The sequence below is a fragment of the Manis pentadactyla genome, chromosome 5 (genome assembly GCF_030020395.1).
Source record: "Manis pentadactyla isolate mManPen7 chromosome 5, mManPen7.hap1, whole genome shotgun sequence".
NCBI classification, from domain to species: domain Eukaryota; kingdom Metazoa; phylum Chordata; class Mammalia; order Pholidota; family Manidae; genus Manis; species Manis pentadactyla.
This window is the reverse complement of record NC_080023.1, coordinates 85,013,016-85,032,713: the sequence shown is the minus strand read 5'-3', so window position 1 is coordinate 85,032,713 and position 19,698 is coordinate 85,013,016. Positions and strand designations below refer to the sequence as shown.

The following is a 19,698-nucleotide window of genomic DNA, read 5'->3' as shown; positions in this document are numbered from 1 at the left end:
TTCCTTCATTGTCTCTGGTTCTGATTTAACAAGGTATGCACTTAGAAAAACAGTAGACATCGGTGCATTGCTGTTTTTGAGGCTTTGTCATTCTTTCACTGTGTTCACTCGCCATTAGAGTAGATCACAATCCCTAAGGAGGGGAATAGAAGCATTTCATTTTGGGAATCTTTTCATGAAAGAAAAAAATTCTCCAGAGAGGAAAAGATAAACCAGTAGGAAGAAGAAAGATATATTCTTCAGTTTGAGCATAATTTCAAAAGACTTTTATGTAAAATCTCTGAAGCACTGTTAAACTATTATTGCTAACAATGTGTACAGTATGTGGGAGTGGGAGTCAGTTATTCCCTGCTTGAATGAGGATTACTGTATTTGAATAAAAATAAATGTTAACTAGCATTGTAAAAGGCAGGGCGATAAAGTGGGTTGCAAATACCTTCAAACATACTTGGTGGAAAGAGAGCAGTGAAGAATCTCTGAATTAACCATTTAATTCTTAGAAACAGATGACCATAAAGACTTCAGAAATTATTACCTAATAGTTACAGTATGAGTAGAGTTTTAAAGCTCTTGTGAATTAAGGCAACAGTAATAGCTCTCTGGAAAAATGAAAGAATGAGAAGAAGAAGGTTTATTCTATCATTTTAAATCTGGTAATAGTTATGTGATCAGCTTCATGTGTAAATGTCCAATAATTCTGATTAGTCGTTCACTTGCCTGCGATGAGAGCAGCTTTCAGGAAGTCACAAGGTCTGTAAGTGCCCAGTCCCTTGGTGACGTCCGCATGAACTCAGTCAGTTCTCATGCCTTCCAGGCTGTATTATCACAGCCAGCAACTCACCACCTTCTTGCATCCCTTTTATCCTCACTCTAATGACTCCTGCTTATGTTTGCAAGATGCCAGGGCAAAAGATGGAGATTTGAATCACAGCTCTGTCATTGAACAACAAACTCATCTAAGTTATTGACATGCGGTGACATCTCTGCAAAATAAGAAAAAAAAAGTCTTTCCTCAATAATAGGTGAAATTCTTTGAAAGCAAATGCTGTGCAGTATGAAGATACTGTCATCATGGAATCCTGTATGTTGCCGCCACTATGCCCTGTGTCAGTGAGGGCCTCAGAGAAGCTGGCAGCAGTGAACCCTGCCTCCTCGGCACTATAGTTCTGACTGCACTTTGTGGGTCCATCTACCACTGTAACCTGTCTCTCTGCTTCTCTCCAGATAACCTTTTACTTCAGCCAAATTTTTCTGCTCATTGCTCTCAACAACTGTTGACTTCCTCTTTCTCCCCATCTTTGCCCATACACTTCTTTCCATCTAGAAATACTCATCTCACTCTTCTCTGTCCATCTGATGGATGAGACCCACAGCTCTGTGTGAAGTGCTGAAGACTTCTGTTGGCTATCCTTCTCTGAATCCCTATAATATGAATCATTTTCTCTTGTACTTGTCATTTACTTTCTTTTCTAGCTAGCTTTTCCTAGAGTTAACATTCCCATAACTTCCCAATTAGATTATAATTAGTTGGAAGCAGGGGCTTGTTGATACACATGAAGCCAAGTCTCATGCTTTGTTCAAGGTGGGCAGGCAGCACATGCATTGATTGGCACATCTGCTTTCTGACAATTGATAGCAGGACAGTGCCTAAGAGCGCCCTGTCAGCATTGATCCACAGAGCTTTATCTCATTTCAAATTACTGTTGTAACCAGTGCTGATAATCCTTCCAAAGTGGAGTTAAACATTTGCAGAGCACTTTGCACATTTGAATTGTTTTTCTCCTGTGAATCTGTAACCCAAGGGAAAAGCCATTTCGTAATTATTCAAATGTACCAAGGAGAAGAAAAATACAGTAATGACATGTAGCTGTTGCTACTTCTTTTTCCTTTTTTAATATTTGCCACTCATAAATGTGACCTCAGCCTCCTCCACTCACCAATGCAATGTACCTTCATTGAGAACTTACCATTATGCCAAGCACCAGGCTTGGTCCTTGGGATGTAAAATAAACAGGACAGACATTGTCTTTGCCCACTAAGGTTTATAATGTGGTAGTGTGATAGGCATCAAGTAAAGAACTCCACCAACAATTATTTTTAAAAATTGGAAAATACAACAAAGAAAAGAGTGGTATGAAGTGGGAGTGGAAATTAATACATGGGGATAAAAAAAAAGTGTAACTAAGGAAGTGGCATTTAAGCAATCAGAGTAAAACCACTCAGTACTGAGAAATACAATGGCAGATGTGAACTCTGCTTTAAACAATTTAGTGTGGCCAAAAACTCTAATTCTAACTCTGGAAAAATGTGTTTTTAACCTTGATATAAACACTGACCCCCATTATCTCTTTATTGATACACCTGTGCTTCAAAAAAGTCTGGAATAAATTACACAAGGTTTCCAGTGCTCTATAGTTTAGATGGCTTGTTGTGTGGGTGGGTGCATAGGTGAATGATGATATACATGTAGAGAAATATAAAAATACATACAAGGGTATAGAACCCAGTTCCAGGAAAAGCTACAGACAGTAAAATTAAGCAATTAAATAAACTGTATTAAATGAAATATATTTTGTATTTGAGAGGAGAATCTAAATGGCAGCCAAACTAATTTAGCAATCAAGATCAGAGATTAAAATACCAACCAGGAAGAAAATAGTTCAATATTAAAGTAAGTGAAAGAAGAGAGAAGTAGAAAATCAGGTTTCAAGGATGTCAAGAAAAGCATTGTTTGCTAAAGTTCTGAGATGCAGAAGTCTACCTTTTGATAGAGAATAAATTTATTGTGACATTTTGAATATTCAACAGGCAACTTGACAGAATTATATATAAAAAACATTTCAGTCTTACCAGATTTGACATTTTTAACATCAAATATTTCCATCAAAAAGTAGTCATGGACTTCAGGAAGGTACCATGTATAAATAAAAAGATAATGTATGGTTTGGCATACCTTGTAAGGGAGGTTCAGATTGCTAACATGATGAACCAAGGGAGGGAAGGATCTGTTGGCAGTCGTGATGTGAACATACTTGCAGACTTAGAGAAGTATGGCACCTGCCTGTTTCAGGAGCCAAATGCCGAAACATTTGGATAAGATCCTTATCCTGGATAAGAGAGGGATATGGGACAGGGCTGAGGTGGAGGGATCCTCTGCAAGGGAGTAGAATCAATGCCTAGGCAACCCAGAGTAGCATCTCTCCCTCTCTAAACCATGTCTGAAAGCTTACTTCTTTACCACGTTGCCCACATTTGACAGCAAGGGACCATTTCTGTAGTGTCTGAGGCCTATATTAAGCATGGGGATAATCTTTAGCATAGACAAAAACATGAAGAGCATTTTTGGGGTCCTACAACCAGTGGCATAAATATGATCACTAGTTGCTTTACAAGTTAGATAAAATTAATCTGGAGACTTTGCCCAAAGGCAGCAGTTTTCACAGCTCTTACTTTTTTCCTGCCATCATCTCAAATCTAAAGATCCCCTAATTGATCTTGAGCAACTGTTTTCCAGATCACTTATTTTAATACAGAAAATGTAAATCCATACTCATGGTAGCATTTTGTTATTTAATATCCACTAACAAGTTGTAGGCCAAATTTAAAAATTTTTTTTCTAAAGCAGAACTATAAGATACTCCTCTAGCAAAAAATACTCATTCCTTCATTTATTTAATAAACATTTGCATTCTTTGCCTAATGAGTATTGGTAAAATTACTAGGAAGATAATTTCTTTCATAACAACTATTAAACCTCGGACAATCTACCAAGAAATGGTATGGAATATACAGATTTACAAAAGAGCAAAGCAGAACCGTAAAGAAAACTCTTACTCTTTTTATTATCAATATGTATTAACTCTTTTTATTATCAATATGAGGTGATAGAAAATAAATTTGGGTAGACATTTAAGGCAGAAGAGAACTTGAGGTTGAGAAGTTTTGATTGGTTTTCAGAGAAATCACCTCTCTGAGATGAATGCATTAAATTAACTGCAGGGAGGTTTCAGCAGAATGTCCCTTTCCCTGCCTTTTATAACCAGTTTATTGTATCGTTAATGTATGGAATTAATCTAACGAGGGTTATAATTTCCTATACAATTGTCATTATCATTGTCACCTTGAGTGATATAGCTTGATATATTTTCTTAAAGTCTTAGGTTGGTAATAATAAAATAAGTAAATTTAAACGTTTCCTTTCAATTAGAATAACATGTTATACAAGTATTATTTGCTTTATTCCTATGAGCAGTGTACAATAATAATAATAATAATAACTGGCATTGATTAAGTACTTACCATGTGCTAGACACTGCTCTAAATTTCAACAGCTCTATGAATTACATTATAATCTTGATTTCATTGATGTACACATGAATGGGCACAAGGGATTTTATACTTTCCCCAAAGTTCATACCTTCTGGTCAGGCAGTAGCACTGAGACAGAAACTTGGCAGACTGATGCCAGAGCCCCCAGGTTAACCTCTGTGCTCTCATCTGGGTCGCTGTGGTATCTGAAAGCTCTCAGGGTGGTGTTTGCAGTGCTCCCTATTCAGCTCATGGCTCCAGTGTGTTGAGGTGACTGACTATTGTTCCGTAAGAAAAGAAAAGCTTTTGAAATGAAGAGTCATTTGTTATCGCTTTAAAATTACATGAGCGTTACACATCCAAATACATACATTATCAAAATAGAGTATCTTTTATGTTATTCTATAATAAATAATTACTTTCTCTCTTTAAAGCATTTATATACTTATATACTTTTGTTTATTCAGTTCCATTGTGCAAGTGTCATTGCTGGATCTTTCTAAATAGATCATTTTTAGTCCAATCGCCAACTTGCTTACATTGAATTAGTGGGACAGAAGATAAAATAAAAAATAGAAATTCTACCAAGATTTAATCTTCAAGAATTACTCTCACCATATATTTTATTTGAATTAATCTACATGTAATCTAGGCATCTTTACTGTAATAAATGACCTTCCTCAATTTCTTAACCATCACCACTATGTAATTGTATGTTTTGTCAGTTAAGTAATTGTGGAACTTCAACAAAGTAAGTAAAAGGCAGTGGTTTGGGTAGAACTTGGTTTTCACAAAGCTTTGCCCATAAAATTACCAGATTTCAGATCTCAGATTTATACAATACCTTAAATGGGGCTGAAGACAGGATCTCAAGCAATCCTGAATCCTCAATACAAGTTCACTGTCAGTGCAGTTTTATTGCCAATGGAACAGGGGCAGTTGAAGGATGCATCTTGAAGTTTTCATGGTTGGAGGATTCTTACAGTGAACTGCAACTTACTTAGAAATCTTATTTTCTACAAAGCATTTAAAAGGAGAAAGATAGGGACAATATATATAATATTAATAATAGGATATCAATGGGTTATCATTTGCTTTTCATTAGCTAGAAACTCTAAATCTGCAAGAGACTTTTGGACTTTACCCTGACAATGTCAGAAAGTTTGCACTGATACTACTTCCACAGAAAATGTCTATATTAAATATCTGGGCTTAAAATGAACTCAGTGCCAAGGATGTCTTGAGGATAACAAACACAACCACTGCAAGCTACAACTCAAGGCTAGATACCAAGTACAAGCTTGAAGATGAAAAGGGTGTTTTGTGATTGCATGCAGATGCCACCAGCTTTCAAGATACCTCTGACCAGGGTTTACTTACCCTTGTTACGCACTTGGAGCTGGTTAAGTATCAACTGCTTTGAATGAGAGCAAGGAATGGGCAACAGTGTTTACTGTGTCCATGCCAACTCGTCCAGTACCTGAAAGCTTCCACTAAATCTCTCTGTCTAGTCTAGGATTGCTGAAGCCTTATTTAAATATTATAATACATGAATTAGTACTTAAAGGAGTATACTAGCTAAACTGCTAAGGAACTCATAACTGATTCTTATTGAGTCAGCAAAAAATATTTAATGGAAGAAATTCAAATTTTCTATGTGAAATTCCAATGTTAGACATTACTCACGGTGTTTAACTGGACTTGAGCTAATTCCAAGGATCAGTTCTTGGACCTAATTCTCTGGATCTGAGTATTTAGGTATGAAACTTTAGGTAGGAATTAAAAAATGGCAAACTATTAAGAACAGATAGCCATCCCCTCCTTGAGGAATTTGAAACTGAGTCATGATACTTTACATTTTTCAGGGTCTAAGTATTTTATTTGATTGTATATGTTATCATGATATTAATCACATGTATCATTTTATTTAACATTCATACTTTGAAAATGACAGAACAGGTCATAATTATTCCTATTTTACAAGTTTAGATGGTAAAGCTCAAGGAAGGAGACATATTTGCCTGCATTCACACAGACACTATGTGACAGAGCCAATATATCTCCATTTTTATCTATTTTAGAGACTCTTCTACTGTTTTAAAAGAGTTTAGCCTCTAAAGGGACATTACCTTTTCCCTAAATTCCTTCATGCTCCCTTCAGACTTCTGTTCAGATGTATTCATCACATTTTTGGTGTCCTGACAAGTTACATGTTTTAGGGTTTTAAAAGGCTACTTTCTCTTTCTTTTCCAGCCTACCTCCTTTCTGCCCTTGTCTCCCTCCATCCTATCCTTCCTTTCTCTGTTCCCTTTCCTTAGATCCTTTCCTTATCCAACACTGTTGCACATCAGCCATAAGCAAGTTGTGATACAAAGCACTGGAAAGGAAAAAAATGAGAGCTATGGCTTCTTCATCCCTTCCATAATCTTCCTTCCACTTACTTTACGCAAAATTCTATATTTGAATAATGATTTTGGAATTTACTAATGCAGCGTGAAGAAGGGAGATCCACACACGTCGTCATCATCATCACACTGGTTCATATTATTTTACAGACATGTCTGGTACAGTCTCCCACCTTCATGTAAGCAAAATCACATCATCTAAATTTTATGTAGATCTGGAGTGAAGTTAGAGGATGTCATAGGTGCCATGGAGATGCTGTGTGAGGTAAGAGGAGCCAGGCAAGGACTAGATGTGGGCATAGGAGGATTATATGTAGTGACGTATCTATGTGTGTATCCTGATAAATACAAAATCATTAGCTCAGAGCTTCAGGGAAATTATATATGCCTACTGTTTGTATCCATTAATAAGATGTTCTAGGTTGGTTGAAATTCAGTCATTACATAGAAGTTACTGAGAACTTGCCTGTGAAAGACCCTATGTTAAGTACTGAATCAAGCAGTTTAAACTACATTTTTCAGGAAACCCATTAAGAGTATCATTATGACAAAATTACCTAAAAATTACAATGGCCCTTGAGAATTAGAATACTTTCCTTAACCTAGGTCACTAATAATAATAATAAAGGAGTCTTTTAAAACAGAATTCATCAGGCAAATACTGGTCATTGAAGAGAAAACGAGATGCATTATAAGTCAGATTCTGAAATGGAAGGGACCATAGAGATTGTATTCATAGTGCTGTAGTCTGTACTAAGAAACTATGTATATTTGTGAATATATAATACCCATCTGCGCAAAACCCTTAAAAGAAAATTGTATCCCCAAAAAATAATCTTTATGGGAAAATATGGATTTTTAAAAATGTATATCTTATGTAGCATCTCTCCCAGAGTCAGAAAACCCTTTCAGGCAGTGTACAGCCTAATCTTAAAATACTGCCAAAGGGAATGTGAGTACGTAGATCCTACTTGAGGAATTTTATCCATCAAGAAACCACGTCTCCCTCTGTGATGGTAAGACTTTACCAGAAGAACACACTGATGTCAGCTTTTCTGCAGGGGTGTCTGCAGATGGAAGCATTGAAAGGAAAAATACATCCTGGGTTGTTGTTGTTATTTCTAGATGGATTACAATGATTCTGGAGTATTCCTATTGACTTTACTCTCATCTTTGTTTGTTTTCTCTCCCTCTGTCCCATCTTTGGAAAATGGGAGTGGATGATCAATTAGAGTTAAGAAGATGAAGAATGTTACTAGAAAGGGTAAAGGGGAATAAAATTCATCATTTCCGTTCTCTGACCTCCCCTCCGCCCTATCTTAAAACAGCCCTAGCAGTGCTGGGAGTGCCTGGGCCTTTGTGGGGCATGACACTTTCTAATCTAAAGACTTTCAGGAAAGGGCCTTTGTTTTCCTCTTGAAATCCACTCAGAATGTGTTGAACCCAAGGTTTGGAGAGCCAGTCAATGCCTCTTGCCAGCAATATTTTGATAACTTCTCTTAAATTTAGAAGCTCTCTTCAGATCTTTCCATTGTTGTCACTCACTGCCCTGTCATCAGCTTCCTTGCTGATGTCAGTTGTAAGGAAGATGTTGAGAAATGTTACCAAGTTTTTATAAATACTGGTTTTTGTGTCTTATCAAAGTTTCATACTTTAAAGTAGGAGAGACTCCTTTAACCTACAGATTTGGATATGGCCTTGTGGCTTAGTGCCTGTTCTGGTAGGCAGGGGAATGGATTAAGATCTAGATTCTCTTCCTTGGGTTTCACTATATTTGGCATGTCATTAGAAATAATAGAGGTCCAGTGCCCCTTCCCTGTTTTCAAGTAGGAGCTGTTCCTTAATTGCTAATTTTATGTCTTCTACATAAGCATGTATCACATGGGCTCATGTTTAATAATATATTAATAAATATAATATTTCATGTTTAATAATATTATTTATATATTAATATTGAGTTCTCCATGTTTAATAATATATTGCCATGTTTATAATATATAAACATATATAAATTATGTTATAAACATATATTACTTAAAATAGACCAAGTAATTGCATAATTTTAGCACCGTAATGTAGACCTCAGAGAAGGAACCTCCAGTCAGGCCTCCAGATTCATGGGTATCTGGTATTCTTTCCATTATACCAAATTTTCTCCTGGCTCTTCTCCACAGCTGCATGTACAACAGAGGAATACTTGTTTCTGTGCTGTCTGGTCTGCTGTAAATTTGGCCTGCGTATATGCCCTAATCCCTCTCCAAGCCTCCCATACAATTGTTAAATGACAAGAGGTCATGTGTAATTGCCTGCAGCCTAGAGGAATTTCTTGATAGTAGACTTTGTTCTTTCTCTGTTTCTCAGACAAGGTCCCAGGAGGTGGTCTCGAGTAATTCTTGAAGTACAACCATTTGTATTATTTATACTGCATTGGAGGTTAATGGCTTTCAAGTCCTTCAGAGAAGAGCACACTGTCAGGGCTCCAGTTGAGTTTTGTAATCCCAGTGATAGTCAGAGGCAGGTGGCAGGGGCGGAGGATGTGGGAGGTGGAAGATGAAACATTAACTGTGAATTTCGTGACTGTAGATATTTGGAACTATTTCTGCTCAAAATGTTTTATGTAATTTTTGTGGTATATATTTATTACGCAAAAACATCAGAATTCATGAGTAACATTAAATGTAAGGTTATTTGAAAAGTTTTTGCATGAATATTTTACATTGCTGAAGAAAAAATATATGTGTATTTATATAAATTTATGTAACATTATTCTTTTTTTTTTAATCTATAGGAAAATATCTTCTGTTAATAGCCACTAGAATTATTGAGGCTGTGAATCAATCATTGCATTAATAATGAGGTCTTTATTCCAAAAGTTTGTTAACATCATTCAGATCTGGAAGAAGTCATATAAATTTTCCAGATAAATCCATGTAGTCGGGTGAGGTAATTGAGATCTAGACACATTAAGTGACCGTGAGTCTCCTGAGTAATTAATGAAAGAATCCTACTAGCAGTCTGAGCTTGTGGCCTTCCAGTACAGTGCTCTTTTTTAAAGAATAAATGTGGAAGGAGAATCAGCATCCGAAGCTCTGCAGACACTGAATGATGTGCACATCATCATTTACTTAGGGTGAGAATGTCATGGCATACCAGAAAGATGGAGGACTTTAGATTCAGGCCGAAACTGAGATTTCTGCTTCTCACATGTGACTTTGAGCAAATAACTTGACCTCTCTGTTTACTTATTTTCAAAATGCAAATGGTAAAAACCACTTTTGAGGGATATTGTAAAGATGTTCATAAAGGGATACATTCATAAAGGACCAAATATAGTGCCTGGTAATACAGCAGACAGCAGATGCTTGGTAAATGTAGCTACTGTTAAAATTTATTATTTCAGCTATTAATAAACAAAAATAAAATCTGAAAACGGTATCTGCTTTATCAGTAGTCACTCTGATAAATTATGTGGAGCCAACATTAAATGAATAAGTGCTTTATCTTACCAGCTGCAAAACAGAACTTCTATTTTATTGATTGGACAAGGTTTACCCTCACCTGTGCATTTGCATCCTATTTCATTTTTCTCAGATGTGTATTTTGGCAAAAGCAAAACCTCATTAATTTTGAATACTATATTCAAAGTTAAACTAGTATAACAGCCAAGACTATAACACATAATTTATGGGAGAAAGAAGGGAATGGATTTGGTGTCAGTAAAAGCTGAGTTTAAAAATGAGTGAGATCTTCCAGTGACTGCGTGATCTTGAACTTCTAGTCACTTCATTTCTCAACCTCAGTTGCTTAGTCTGTACCATTAGGGGAGTTACATCTGCTGCATCTGCTATCCAGTAAGGAGTAAATGACGTATTATGTAAGCCTCTCCCTTTCCTCCAGGGCACTCTTATTTCCTTTTCTCCTTCTGTACTAACCTAGTGCTAATAAAAAGTGGGGAAATCTTAGAGGAGAAATTACTCTCCAAGAAGACAACTTAGAATCTTAAAAGATTATTTTGAAAATATGAGGATACACTCCTCCTACAAATATGCAGTATTCAGAAGTAGTGAAGACCTTTTCCATGGAGCCGTTTATCAGGTACCACTTAGCAAAGGGGGGAAATACTTCACCACTTTTCCCATCTGCTAGATCCAAAGTATCAGTCGGGTAATTTGCCATGAATTTTTTCATTTTGCATGTTTTTAATTCTCTATGAATGTATCCCTAGGCCATATGACATAAATGATAGGATAACGTAAAGAAGAATGGGCTTACAGAAATATATGCAGCATACACTATTCCTTGGGAAGAAAAGAGTAACTCCCTTCATATCAGTGTTGACTCTGCTGTCTGTATTTCTTGTCCCCAAAATGTCCGTGGTTCTGTTCCCTGGAATCATGTTGGTGAGCCAGAAATACAATCTGAAGTAAAGACCTTGCTGATTTTAGTTAACTGAAAACTACTGAAAATATCAACATATTATCAGGCTGCAATACACTGTATGTAGTATCCAAACCACAGAAAACTATATATCCTCCCCATACTCTGCGTTTATCAAACCCACCAAGATTGCATGATGTCTGGGCCACGCTGTTCCAGCAATACTGCCAGTGTGGCCTGCGTCCAGAACAGAGACAAGCAGGAGGAGGAGACAGCCTAGGAAGCCATCTTGTAGGAAGAACAGTTAAAGGGATTAGGAAGAACTTTCTTGAGAAAGATTGTAGGGGAAATATGAAGATGTGTCCTTAACTTTTGAGCATCTATGCTGAGAAGGTGCTATGTGAAGCACAAAGAATATAAAGCTTGTTGTATGGTACTTGTCCCTAAAAACATAGAGAGAAGTTAGGTGGATATATATATATATATATATAAATACACAGAATAGCTATGATCAAAATTGAATAATAAATGCAAATAGAGGTGTAAATCAAGGACTTTTGGAATTCAGAGGAAGGACCAATTACATCCACCAAAAGAAATCAGAAAAGAGTTCACCGAAGGAATAGAGTTTGGACTGGACACTGAAGGATGGGAAGAATTTGGATATTCAGATATTCCTGAGAAAAATATTCCAGATGGAAAAGCAAATGGGGAGTTAAGAAAACAATGTTATGTTAAAGATATCATTAAGTAGGAAGTCAAATAAGATATTAATGTAGATATTAATTTAAAAGTTCAAACCAATAAATTTTCAGTAACTTTCCAAAAAACAGATTTTTGAGGGCTATCTTAGTTATCTTATCTAAAATTGTATGCTACAACATATCCTCATATAAAAGTAAGTCTAAAATAAAGAAGTAATGAAGTGATTAATTTTTCTACATTTTAAACTCCTAAACAAAACCAAGAAAAATCCATTTGACATTATCTAGGATCTGCCCACTAATGTAATGCTAATCATTCCATGACAGGATAATAAAAAGTAAAAGCTTTTAAACTCAGGAAGGTATGATTTGAGTGTATTGTTCTCAGTGTTCAAAAGACAGTCATTGAGAAACAGAAATATATTTTTTCTTTATTTTTCCAGAAGGCAGAACTAGGGTCATTGAGTGGTAAAGAAGGTTTAAACTCATCTTGAGAGTTTTCCACAATATTAAGGTATCTATCCATAGAGGTAGCTTTTCCTTCCTTGAAAGTACTCCCAGAAACCTGCTAACCCTGCTGTAGGTGAATATCTCAACCTGGTTAGAAGTGAGACTCGCTATGCTCTTATTATCTCTGCAAACATAACGTTGTATGTGAGTGTGTGTCTAACCTATAGAGTGAAGCAGACAGATTCATTTTCCTAAGTCATGGATGGTACATCCTTTTCAGAAGTCAAGGCACTGGCATAGTATTTTATGCAGGATTGAGTCCAAAATTTTACTTCATTAAGAATGCAATCTGATTTAAACTATATTACACAACTATTGTGAGTTCTCCTGGAAAAAAAAGTGTGGTTTTCCTAAAAATTAGAAATAAATTCTGTTCAAATATTTGAGGAGATTATTAAGTTAAACATGGCTATGCCACTTTTATTAGTGTCATCAGATTTTTAAATAAGACTACAATATGCTTGATTGCAAGAGGGGCTTTTGATCCAATGCCTGACAAACATTTGATTAACTATTTTATGTAAATATTTGCCGAATTGTAATGTCATATCATATTTAGCATTCATATGTTGTGCAGTTACGTATTACACTGAGTGGAGGGTAAGTCCATAAGTACTATAAATATTCAAGACTGATTAAGCTATTTGCCTTGATGTTGGGAACCTAAGTCAAATAATTGAATTTTCTTGATCAACTAAAGTCATGTGTAGATGCAGAAATATGTGCTTGTGAATCCAACATCCTTCTTTTTGTTGTTCCCAGCTGCAGTATTGAAGTATGAGAACAATGTTATGAATATCAGGCAATTCAACTGTTCTCCTCATCCATACTGGCTTCCAAACTTCATGGATGTTTTCACTTGGTCCCTGCCATTTGTTGGGGAAAAAGGTAGGTTGTAGAATCCTGAGATGTTCATAGCAAAAAGGTATAGAAAAGAAGGAGAGAAGTGGATTATCTAACAGTCAGAAAGAGGAACACAAGCCTAACCAATAAAACTTAAAAGCTACACCATAAGAGAAGTGATTGGGAAGTGTGTCACAGGGGACTAGTGTTACCCTAGTAACAAAATACGAGTGAATCAAGGGGAAACACATGAGGAGTTATTAGGAGGATTGATATAAACTCATTAGAATAATACAACTCTTTAAAAGTAACAGATTCAGTTTTCACTGGCTTCAAGCTATAATGGCTACCTTTTCCCCTTACTTTTCTGTATTACAATTGAAAAGTGCTGTTTTATTTTACAAACTACCTATCAAATTAAAAAGTTAAAATAGCCCTGCTTTTCTCACCTTTCTGATATGAATAGTAATCATTATAGGATATTGATGAATAGCTATAATATTTCGGAAGACTACCTGTACAACAACAAAAATAGTTTACTACAAATATAGTGGCCATGTGGGTGTTGTAAGAAGAGACAGATTCATATTTTAAAAACTGTCTGTTAACTTGCCCCAGTTTCTCAGAAGAATTGGCCTTTTCTGTCTTTCCTTCCTTCCTTCCTTCTCCCTTTGTTTTGTTTTCATATTCTGAGCTACACCTCAGCAAACATGTTGAAGGAAGGCCTGCACCCACTAAGCCTGAGCTTTGACTTGAGGGGACTAGTGGTAATAGACTGGATGGTTCCTCAGGCAGCATCTCACACAGCGCCCAAGCAAGTGAACGGGTGTGGGGATAAAAATAAGAATGTGCATGTGTTTCAGAACCCCCATGGGAGGCTTTCGAGAAAAGCCACACATTTTTCTGAAATATTTTTTATTTATATTAATAAATATATAATACATTAATATTGATATATGGATTATTTATTTTCCCATGATAGTTATTTTATTTTTCTTTAAATACCCTAAAATGATTAAACCAGGAAGTTACGAACTGTCAGTGAAGAAGTCTTCCTTTTGGATACCAAAATAAATCAAAAGTGAATTTTGATAAACTCTAAGTGTTCCAGTGCTACTTCATGTCACCACTTGCTTGCCCTGCTCAGGTGACAGCACACGTTACTGTCATCTGTTGGCTTCTTTAGAAACAGAAACTGTGTGAATCCAAACAGCTGCTTGTACACCCTTCAGTTAGGTTGTTCCATTAATTATTCAGATTTTGAATATCTATTATAAAAGAACGTATAAAAAAAATGCATAATTCACTTTCGGTAATTAAACTGAAGCTCTGGATTAATGTTGGCTTCTCTGAAGTTTTCATTGTATATCTTCAATTCTAGAACATTGATTTTAAAAAGTAGTCCTTGAAGAAATAGTATACAAGTTCCTTTTCACATTCATGATAGAACCCAACCTAATTTTGAAAAATGCTAAATGTATATAGCATGCACCTTAGTGTAAAAGTGATGCAGGACTAATTTTCTGTGTAGAGCACTTTTATATTATTCTATTGTGGTCTGTGTATTCAGCAAAATTTATTGTTAAGTTTACCTAAACTTTAATTTTAAAGCCTTTTTGAAAATAAAATTTAATGGTATTTAATGAATCAGAAGACAGCAAGGGACACATTCATTTTTAAACCAGTGTTCTCAAAACTACTTTGAATATATTAGCTCATCAAGCAACAATTTTTATTAAACACAAAACCACATGCTTATTACTGTCTTGGGTTCTCTGGGGGATTAAAAAAATTTAAAAAGAGACTCAGCATTCACTTAGTGCCTGCAAATAGAAGGTCATAATCTGGTATAGATCTAGCAGCATCAGTGTAAAAATTCAAAAGTAACCATTTTCTCCTTCATAGGTATTGCAGTATTCATATCCACATATTTAATTTGTCCATTGTCTAGAGACCTATAGCTATTAAGTGTTACCATTAGATTTCATGGGCATGAGCTAATTATTTTATAAACATAAAATCTGCATAGAATCACAAAGCCCATTATCTTTTATGATCTGGATTTTATATAAACTACTTTGCAGGAGATTCTATATACAATATAGGTAAGAAATGTTATTGCTTACCTTGCTCATTAACAATGCCAGAGTAATCATTAAGGTTAAAATAAAATATCTGGCTATTTTTCTTTCTTTCCTTTTTTCCTTTAGTGACTGAGATGCTGGTGAATGTCCTAAATATCTGCTCAGATGATGAGCTAGGGTCAGAAGAAGATGGATTTGATGGTAAGAGGCTTGAGCCTTTGTGTTAATGCCATTTGCCAAGCATGTCATAGGTAACTGTAACAATAATTTTCTAAGGTTTGGATTATGTTTAAATCATAGCAGACTATTGAGAATAAAAGATATCATCATATTTTCTATCTTCTTTGAAGAAATACAAGAAACACAAACTATGAGAGAATTTTCCCATTGCTTTGAATACATTGTGGGAATAGTGAACTCTCATTTTAAGTAGCTTCCATTGCTACGTGACTTTTTGGCTCTTTGATTAAAAACAAGGTAATCCTTCATTTTCTAGCAGATGTTACTGTTTACTGGGTAGCTTTTTAAAGTACCCTTCAGTGAGTTTTTTCCTATCAACTATTCAAATTTTGATGTCTGTGATAAAGAAGGTATTCACAGATTGATATGTTGGTATTTATGCCAATCCCTATATTTTTTTTCATATCTGTAATAATAAGTGATAAATAGGCTACCAGGTTTTTTATCGTTGCTTTTTAAGATACTATTTGGTATTCATTTACCCTCAGTGAGTATGCTTTCTCCATAGGAGACAAAGATCCATGAGGTTAAAGATGGAGAGAAAAAATTACTGAGGGTTTTCACCCCAAAATGAATGGAAACTAACAAAAATGGTAGTTAGAGGAGGAAGGTGGAAGAGCAAACTTCGCTTCCATAAACACTTAATAAGTACCTGTTCTGTCAAGGGCAGTCAGGATTTCAAGATGTATTTGAGGATTATGAGTTGATGAAGTTGCAGTCTGGTTAGAAAGACTGATAGTAAATAGATGATGGCAATAAAATAAGTTAGAAGATAAAGGACCAAGTTGGCAGGGGAAAGTAGATGTTGTGGCAAGTTTAAATTGAAAGTTTTCCTTTAAAAACTGCACTTGGGTAAACTGAGAAGTGAATGGGGCACTTTCTAATAGTATCTGAACAGCATGATTTAATGTTTACTTGGGTTAATACAGGTCATATCTATAAATGCAAATACCCAATGCTGCAGGCAAAAGTGAAACAAAAGTACTCATGTAAGAGACACTATAACTTAAGTAAAATTAAAGTATACAATTATTCCCACCATCTCATAGCTTTTCTGCTTTCCATAGCTTCTCTTGTCTTCATTACTTGTCTCCATATACTATTCTTTAGTCATGTATCATGTTGCAAGGGGAGGTACAATGTAGAGAAGGAGAGAAAAAAAAAAAAATATATATATATATATATAAACCTTTACTAGGTTAGAATTAGCTAAAGATTAGTTGTAAGAACTTAAGTAAATATATTGATATATTTTAAAATATTCAGGACTTCAATGGACATTTTGTGCTTCACCGAGATCCTAGATGCTTCATACAGTACAGCCACAGTTTGCTAATGTTAACCTTTCCAGGGACAGTGCTATCATTTAAGAGGTAATATTTTCATAATGCAGAAATTTTCCTAATGGAAAAATTCCATCCTGGTGGAATCTAAATTTGAAAATCAACAAACATTTTTCAATAGAACCCTTTCACTATGTTCCTTTTATTCCTCAAAAGGAAGTTTAATTAGCATTAGTAAAGTGGTGCACCTTTGTTAATAATTCTCTGTTTTAGTCAAGTTTATTGGCCAATAGTTAAAATACAGACAATGTAATAAGAATGTAATCTTTGTATAGAATAAGTAGACCTGCAGAAATTTGTAATTATACATTAATCCATTTGCTCAGCAAATATATACTGAACACTTACTATGTGCCAGGTACTGTAGCCCAAAATGCTTGCATATTTCAATAGCACAGGTGTTTCCTGCACAATTAAACATTACCAATACAAACTCAGAGTTTACTTCACTTATAGTGAGTTCTCTTTACACACCCTCTCTTTAACCACCCTTTCACTTACAGGAAAGGATATATTTTGTGACTTTACTCTGCTTTAAAATAATTAGTTCCAATCAGTGTTCCCTGTTCATCAGCAATTGCTTTTGAGCCTGCTAATTCCAATTATAAGAGTGCATGTCCTTTTCAAGGCTTTTGTAAATATTTTTTCTTTCTAAGCAGATCACTGAAATCTCACTCCACCAGCTGAAATCTTAGGTCAGGCCTGCCCAGAAAGAACTATGACCTTTAAACATGATGTTTTAGCTCAAATCTCACAAATAGGCCCTCTAAGGGAAACAAAGAAAACAGAAATAAAAGTATTTAATTAAAACTATGTCTAACTTAGGACGTTATACATTTTGGAGCAAACAGTCAGAAATCTTGTTTAGTGCTTTACTTAGCATGACACAAAAACTATGGATTTCTTCAAAGGTGTTTCAAGAACAACTTGTAAAACTTTCCAGAGCTCTTTGGCTCTTTGGGACTAGTTTATCAAGAACATATATCGAAGTTTCTTTTTGTCACATTTTGTTCTTATTGTTTTCAACCTTAAGATAAAGTTTCCACTTCTCGCAGCCTGTCCCTCTGGCATGCAGCCTGCAGTGTCTGTCCACCTCTGGGGCTCAACCCTCTGCTCTACCTACCAGCCTCCTGGGCTTGCTGGCCTCAGAGGTAAAAGCAGGAATCAGAATACAGCAAGGGACTTAATCGAAGATCTTCCTTACACCACTGCTTATTCTATGGAAGGGCCATCTGTTCATGAGTCACTTACCAAGCCCTTCCCAATACTATCCAAGGTCAACTGGAAAGTCAGAGGTGTAGTAATGGTGCCATAAAATCCATGACTTCTGTATTTTGATCTAATTAGGTTGACTTCTTAGTGTCTATAAAGTCCATAGTAAACAGGAATTATTTCATTTCCTTAAGAAATGAGAGTTTATGGGATTAACTTTGCTTTTCCTCAGGCTCTGTCAGCTCCACTTTACCATTTAGTGATAATGATGACAGCAGCTAACACTTATGCTCAGGCCTCATTTTAATTCATTTATATGTTTTAAGTCTTGACCTTTATGACCAACAAAAGTATATAATTATTAACTGTCACTCATTTAAAGTAAATCTATACATAAATATGTGTATGTGTGTTATATACACATATATACATACATGTTTACTAAGTGACTTGTATTATCTCTAATCCTCAAAACAACCTGTTGATATAGGTACTTTGATTGCCCCCATTTTACAGAAGAAGCAATTGAGACTCAGCGAGGTGAAGTTAAAGCCTAAGGTCACTCAGCTAGTGAAGTAATAGAGCCTGGCTTCAAACTAATGTCTGCCTGGTTGTCAGACTCTTGAACTCTCCACAACCTGTGATTACAATAATTGAAATATTTTTCTTTGAAACAGCATGATACCTTTTTTAAAGAACAAAACAATACTAATAGCTAAATATAATATACTTTAGTTTGTCCTTTCAAATATACTCTAAAATAAAGAGATTTTACTGCACTATTGGCCATAAGAGTCAAATAAATTGCAAATAAAACAGTTTCGTTCTGTTCCTTTAATCTTAGTTTATGCCAAGAAGTTTTAAGTGTTTCATTGTGTTAAAAATTTTGGTGTATCTGAGCAGACAGAAAGCCCTCTAGCTCATCTAGGCTTCTGCTGGGTGGAAATCACATCACAAACCTCTTCCCCTTAGCTTCTGCCTTACAAATAAAGGAATTTGATAGCCTGTTGAGAAAAAGTTACTGTTTTAAATTGGTCTGTGGTTCTTTTATGTTGAAAATAAAGTACAAAACTTCTGCTATCTTGTTAAGTTTTGAAACAGTGTAATGCCAATGAATGTCTTTTGAGGATCTAATTTTATGTATTGGGGTCTTTGTTTCCTGTTTTCCACATCAGATTTTGGATGATAAAATGATAGTCTGGTTTCAATTTGCAGTTGTTACTCACCAAAACATTTTAGAGAGGAAGAAATCCAAATAGATGTATCTCATTTGGTAGTTAATTTTCATTAATGAAGAAGACTCCTTTCAGACCAAGGACTACTAAGTGATCCCAAAATGGGTGGGGGGCGGTGGGCGCGAAGCTGCTGGAAATCAAGCAGTCTACATCACAAAGGTTTCTTTATTCATTATCATAATGAAGAAATCTGGAATAGCAGTAAGCTTTTAGAAACCCAGTGATAGTTCCATGAGTTAGAAATATCTATTTGGAACATTCTTTTTTGTCCTAAAATCTTAGACTCTGAGATCATATTTAGATATATACACAAATTATGTTTGAGACTGTGATATATGATAAGTCTGGCTAACAAGAAAGAATTGTGGCAGTGAAAGTGAAATCCTGTAGAATAAGAAAGGCAAGAAAAAAAATAAATACGTTTCAAGCCAAATAAA

The 19,698-nt window shown here is 35.3% G+C and overlaps 1 protein-coding gene across 2 annotated transcripts in view; it reads left to right on the top strand.

Annotated features, from left to right (window-relative positions):
• Window positions 1-19,698, top strand: part of PPP3CA (protein phosphatase 3 catalytic subunit alpha) — a 297,778-nt gene that overhangs the window by 250,720 nt on the left and 27,360 nt on the right. For both annotated transcript variants that reach the window (XM_036879171.2, XM_036879172.2), the window contains exons 9-10: window positions 13,067-13,192; window positions 15,358-15,432. In XM_036879171.2, coding sequence (XP_036735066.2) covers window positions 13,067-13,192; window positions 15,358-15,432 — 201 coding nt within the window. The remainder of the gene's footprint in view (window positions 1-13,066; window positions 13,193-15,357; window positions 15,433-19,698) is intronic.